Source organism: Populus nigra, chromosome 18, assembly GCF_951802175.1.
Source record: "Populus nigra chromosome 18, ddPopNigr1.1, whole genome shotgun sequence".
Lineage (NCBI taxonomy): Eukaryota > Viridiplantae > Streptophyta > Magnoliopsida > Malpighiales > Salicaceae > Populus > Populus nigra.
Window position 1 is genome coordinate 916,176 of NC_084869.1, and position 6,279 is coordinate 922,454.

The 6,279-nt window shown below is 35.1% G+C and overlaps 1 protein-coding gene across 4 annotated transcripts; it reads right to left on the reverse strand.

Moving 5' to 3' along the window:
- Positions 1–383: 383 nt before the first annotated feature.
- Positions 384–4,243, reverse strand: LOC133678583 (ultraviolet-B receptor UVR8-like). Of its 4 annotated transcripts, none has more exons than XM_062100951.1 (7): positions 3,856–4,243; positions 3,336–3,380; positions 2,941–3,196; positions 2,493–2,842; positions 1,982–2,383; positions 1,341–1,725; positions 384–880 (listed from the first exon to the last, which is right to left on the reverse strand). In XM_062100951.1, exons 3-7 carry the CDS (start codon positions 3,175–3,177, stop codon positions 638–640), a joined length of 1,617 nt encoding a protein of 538 aa, XP_061956935.1. In that variant the 5' UTR covers positions 3,178–3,196; positions 3,336–3,380; positions 3,856–4,243; the 3' UTR covers positions 384–637. The 4 variants fall into 4 exon arrangements, with proteins under 4 accessions (XP_061956935.1, XP_061956931.1, XP_061956933.1 ...); XM_062100947.1 differs by having other exon boundaries at positions 2,941–3,227; XM_062100949.1 differs by lacking the exon at positions 3,336–3,380.
- Between the last annotated feature and the right edge of the window lie 2,036 nt (positions 4,244–6,279).

Consider the following 6,279-nt stretch of genomic DNA (forward strand, 5'->3'; position numbering starts at 1 on the left):
ATCCATCCATCCATATCAGTGGAAGGAAAATAGAAATGAACTAAACAAATAATTAAGACGAAGCCTTTCGGGCCCAGAAGACTTGGGCCGGAAAAAATACCATCACCATGAGAATATTACAAAGACCATCACCTATTCATAAGCTCCATGAAATTCTTAAAAAGCAAATATTGAAGCGTTTCCCTATAAAAAGAAGTACTTAAAACTAAGAAAACTACCCCAAGTTGCCTGGAATCATCGATGTTTTATCGGCAACTAGAAGTGAATTTGGGAAACATTTGTTCGATGGTCCCAAATCTATAGAACCTACAGGCTACTGATAACACTCAAACCAAGTAAGTGAACATGAATTGAGTTGGGAAATCCAGATCAACATAAACAAGTTATTGATGAACGTTAACCAATGCATGAATTATTAACAACTTGCAGCCAAGCACTAGTCATCTTTTTAAATGTTATCATATACATGAATGAGCTTTGGCCATTACTACCTAGCCTTAAATCTTAACGATTGTCTTTCTGTTTCCTATGTACAGAATAAACAAGGAAATCTAAACATCAAATGCAATGTGTGATGATGGTAAATGATACTAGGATAGCTCGAGGAGGAACAGTGGGGATGCGGTATAATTAATTTCTACCTTAGATCCACATCCACGCGTTCTGGATTCCCCCTTTCGCTTTGGTTGTTGACAAGTTCCATACCAAGCTGCCCTTTGTCTCCGGCACCAAATGCATACAGTTTCCCAGATTCAGTGAGTGCAAAGGTGTGGGCATTCCAGTATATGGAATTGGTTAGGCTGATCTGCACTACTCGCTCCTTCACCTCCTTCAATGATGTTACTAGCTCTGGGCTTAACACATTGACATGCCTATTTCCCTGAAGAAGAGAAGTTTTACAAAGTTAAACAGGCTTCAGTAACTTAATCAAAGAATCATGCAAACATCAATATCCAGAGATAGCATTTCAAAATCATGGTCAAATTACGACAAGACAACAATGAATGCAATATGAAGCATTATCAGTTTCTAATGTCGCCATCACCTTTTAGGTATAGGTATATAATAGAGGCGACATTATTAATAATAGGTTAATCAATTAATCACTGTTAATGTTAAATGAATATGGGAAAAAAAAATGTAATTTCATTCTGTAATGACCACATTGAGTAATAAACATTATAGAAATTAGACCATTGATCTTGAATTGCACTTCAAGTGCCAAAATCATGGGGGTTACAGAAAAAAATTGTTCATGAGACCAGGAAACTAGGCAAACATTTTTCCTTCTGCATTAATGAAAACAAAATCTATATATAAAAAAAAACTGGAGGCCATACCTGTTCATCAGCAGCAGCATTATGACCTAGACTAGCAGATTCACCACAACCAAATGAGTATACGTCACCGTCATCAGAAACCACGAAGGTTGTGTAATCCCCTGTAGCAACATTAACAGCTTTGACCTTGCTCAATGCTTCCACCACCTTAGGAACTGATTCACACTCTTCATTTCCATGGCCCAAACACCCATAGCGACCCCAACCCCATGTGCAAACCCGTCCATCCCTTCCTACCACAGCAGCATGCCATGCACCAGCAGCAACCACCATTGGCTGAAGGTTCAAAAGCTGGAACTGTTCTATCAATCGGGGGTATTTCTCATCAGTTCTTGATCCATGTCCAAGCTTCCCACCCAAGCCACATCCAACAGAGTATACTGACCTGGTATACATCCAAAATATAACACAAAAGATGAGAAACTACTAAACTGCTGTAGCCAGTTCAATAGCAGTCATGACCAAACAACAGTGATGAAACAAAAGAATATATCTCAAGGATTTTGGAATGGTTAGTAGGAAATATTAAATTGTGGACAATCTTAAACAGGACTTAATTCTTATCCTGGGTTAAAAAGTAAATTCCAAAGAAAATTTTTAGTTTTTTCTTTTGCAATGTTGCATGATTAAGAGACACTCACATGCCACTAGGATGACAGGCCAGAGCAAGAAGGTAACAGTATCCAGCTGCAATTTGTACCACTGGAATGTTCTCAAGTGCCCCCAACAAAGGATGGGGTTCAACATCATTTGGCTCTGTCTGATGACCAATTCTGCCATCATTTCCCCAAGAAAATGTATAAACCCTTCCTTCTCTGGACAATACAGCAGTGAAAAAATTTCCTATCACAGCTTGCACCACAAATATGTTTTTCAAGGACTCAACCAGCTGTGGAGTTGTAACCATTTTAGATCCTTGAGCTCCGTACTCAGCTTCACCAAAGGAATCCTTTCCAAAGGCATAAACCTGCCCAGCATCACTAATCAGCATTGTCCTACCAGGTCCAGCAGCTGCTTGGATAATTCGAATGCCTCGGAGGGATCTGCAACACAGTGAAGTTCCATTAACTTTCTTTAGCACAGCAATCACTCTTTGCATATTCCTCAATTAACAATACATGGTGTAAGAAGTGATGGTAGAGGTTGAGCAACCTGATTTGCCGAGGTCGCCACTCCTCTTCAGTGGTGCCATGCCCAAGTTGTCCTGAGCTATTAGAGCCAAAGGAGTAAACTACTCCATTCGATGTCACAGCAATACTGTGACCAGGTCCTGCAATTGCCTGGGATCTCTCCCTCCTGCAACATGCTTCTCCAGCCAGCAAAAATCGCAGGACCAGTTTCCACGAGCCCCCGCATCTTTGTTTCAAATCTTGGCGTTCTTCAGGTGCCATTGGCTTAAATATGGCTCTTTTTTGACACATATCCAGAGCAGCAAGCTCTGATATGGATAATTCATTGTCGGGGGGGAAGTTTGCTGGCTGCCTAAAGAAGGAGCATGTTGCCTGCAATATGCACAATGGAAATCAAATCAGCAGCACTATCAATTCTACCAAATAAAAAAGAGCTTCACAGTCACAAGTCAAAGAAAAATATCACTTGCCTCTAGTTTTGCAAGATCTTGAGGATCCAAGTTACACGCGGTGAGAACATGAAGGACAATTGATGGATTGGTAGCTAACGGGAATTCTCCAGGAATCAAGTCCCCAAAACAATGGCGCTGATTTCGCTGATATGTTGAAACAGGAACAGCAACAATGGCTGTGACAGTGACAGGCTGATCATTGATGTTATGGTATTGTATAGTTGGGGTTCCACTCGTAGTGGCATCCATGGGCATTGCCAAATTATCGCAGTGCCTGAACGTTGCAGGGTAGAGGATTTAAATAGCTGAATAAAAACAGACAAACAGATACCGACATCACCACATTGTAATCCAACATCGTACTAAGAACTAAACTTTTCACAGTAAGAGAATCTCAGCCAAAAAGTATTTACCTTAAATTATAAATCTATCAGCAAAGTTCAATTCTCAAATCAAACCTACAAAATAAAAACACCATGCAAATGAAAACTCCTCGAAAGCTAAGATAAACCACAAATCCAAACTAGTAAGCATGATCATGGACGGAGATATTTTGATCAAACCAACAGTCGCAGCAACTAGTAAATCAATCATCTTTACATTCCAACCAAAAGAGGGTCTCAAAGTTTCAAAAAGCAAAAGATTTTCCTTGTACACAAAATGGGGTGGTTCCATTCGATGATCAAGTGCAGAAAAGTGTATCAATTTTCAATTTTTATCTTTAATCATCAACATCACCATCATCATAGCTGCAAATATATTAAAATTCACGATGCAAGAAATTAATTCTAATCACTCAAGAAAAAAGCTTTGGCAAGGAGTAAGAATTAATTACACTTGCAAACTGGATTTTAATATTTCAAATGGATTTTTTTTTATGATCTATACAAAATTAACACCATAAAGTCCAAGAATTTATCAAAGAACCCATACCCAAATCTCAAATTCTCAGTCTCCCCTGCTTCTCTGGTTCAATATCCTCTGTTTCTGCAAACCCTTTATTTTTTCTTTAAATTCTCTGCCAACAAGTCAACAAATGGGAAACAAAAAGCCCCTACAAGATTTTCCAAGAAACCCCATGTTGTTCCTCCTGTTTCTCCCTGATCTGGCCAGCCAATCACCAGTGAACCAAATCAAGAAAAAAACATAAATGTTTCACGACTGAAAGCTCTACCTTTAATTGATCAAAGAGCAAACCGAGAAAATCTCAAAAGGGAGATCAGTGGATGCAAAAATACGAGAGATGATGATGATCAAAGGTTAGATATATAAAGAGAAAAAAATGGAATTAGATGTGTAGTGGATGATGATAGAGAGGGTGAGATCAAATCAAAGGGCTATATATCCTATATGAAATTCCGGGTAATTTATGTTTTCACACATGTACATGCATCGATATTTCACTCCTATCCCTATAGTTTAAAAACTCCAATACCATCCTTGCATTTTATTTTTTTTAAAAAATCAGTTAAATTTCAAGACCCGTATCAAGAATTGAAAGGTTATCTTGCATTAATTCAGAAAAAGTAAATTTTTTCATGTTTAAAATTTTTTTAAATTAAACTTGGTGTTGATTGAATTCAATAGATTAATACCCAATTTGATATTGCATCATGTTTGTGTTTTTTATTTTTAAAAAAATTTTAAATTAATTTTTAGATGTTTTTAATCGTTTTAATGTATTAATATTAAAAATAAATTTTAAAAAAAATATTATTTTAATATATATTAAAATACAGTTACAATACTTACCTACCTTCTATTAATTAATCAACGGTCACCAAATTAACTAACATAACTAAACCAATTTTAATAATAATGGTTTAGATTTTATATTTTTACTAAGACTTCTATTTAAATTAATTTTGAAAATGATTTAAGAAACTGATATGTGTTTAGATAAATATATTTGTATAAAAATACTTGTTTCAAGTCACTAACATATTTCGAAATATGAGTAGCAAAGATATAGTCTTATTATATTTTTTCTAACTTGCATTTCATTTCTTTCTTCCAAATTCATACATATATCATAATATCTAAAACATGATTGAAAATCAAAATAAAAATTTTAAGAATAAAAATTTTAAAAAGTAATTTATTTAACTTTGGAGGTAATATCAGAATTTAGTGGGGACAGAAAGAAAGGGATACATTAGAAAATATCAGATAATTAATATATATTTTATACATCATGTTCTGAAAGATTCAGATTTATTTTTATTTTTATTATTTCAGCTAAACATGTTTATATCTTTTTTATATTTATTTTTTATAAAAACAACCTAAATAAATACCGTGTGTTGAGTATTAATTGCAATGCAAAATATTTTTTATAATTTTTTTTAAATTGAAAATATATAGTAATAATATATATATATTTTAATTTTAACATTAAAATTATCAGAAAAAAAACACTTATAAAAAATATCAATAGAAGAAACAATCTGAGAAGCAATTTAAGAACCCAAAGTGTACAGGCAAGCTGAAAACCCACTGGGTCAAAAAGGAATATTCATTCATGTTATCATAATGACCAAGAAAAACTAATCTAACACGCAATAGTGAAGTCGCCTGAGTTTCCGTTTTTAACAAGTAAGCACTCAAGAAGTAGCCGAGTCATCGGATGTTCTGGGTTCATTTTATGGGTTCGAATATCCCTCACTATTTGTAATTTTTGTGGGATATTTTTAAATACCAAGACAGATCCTCGTTGATAAATAACCAGTATAACTCTTGAAGTCATGGAAAAATATTTTATTTGCTTAATATTTAAGGATAAAAAGAATAAATAAAGAACTTGTTGATTGTAAGTATGAACAGGTTATTGGATGGTATTTGGTCAAGACTACTTGATCTGGGATTGTTTCTGGTGTGATCATCATAATGGTTGCAAGATTATTCAGACACCTTGAAGCCCAGATGCATGCATTGAAATGGGCTCCAAGAAAGATTTTCTCGTTGAAGTCTTGTCAGACTGGGAAGCAAGGAATCTCTTTCAAGAAGATGGCAAGAAGCTTCACTGATACCCCTCCTGATAAAACATCCCCATGCATTAAACCAAGATAAGGTTTGCTGCAGACGTTCTCTGTTCCTTGCTTTTGAGCTAGAGAAATAGTTCTTGATTTGCGATTTCTGGCATGATTAGAGCAACCAAGCAAGACAAGAATGATAGATTGATTCATGAATTATTGCATTTTTATTAAATTGATTGTAAGCAACCATCGTGTATGATAGCGTCACGAAATCTAAATTGGATGGAAAACATGATGAGTACAATCATAGCTAAATCTAATTAATGGGTTAGATTGGTCAACTCAAGTATTTATAAAAGAATGGTGAAATTACGAGCTTGTT

What these genes read in the sequence shown, in the direction of transcription:
- LOC133678583 (XM_062100949.1), bottom strand. Translation starts at nt 3,177, where the DNA reads ATGCCCATGGATGCCACTACGAGTGGAACCCCAACTATACAATACCAT. An exon ending in TGGCGACCTCGGCAAATCAG is followed by an intron (nt 2,384 to 2,492) that starts GTTGCTCAACCT and finishes ACTGTGTTGCAG; the next exon opens with ATCCCTCCGAGGCATTCGAA. An exon ending in GCCTGTCATCCTAGTGGCAT is followed by an intron (nt 1,726 to 1,981) that starts GTGAGTGTCTCT and finishes GATGTATACCAG; the next exon opens with GTCAGTATACTCTGTTGGAT.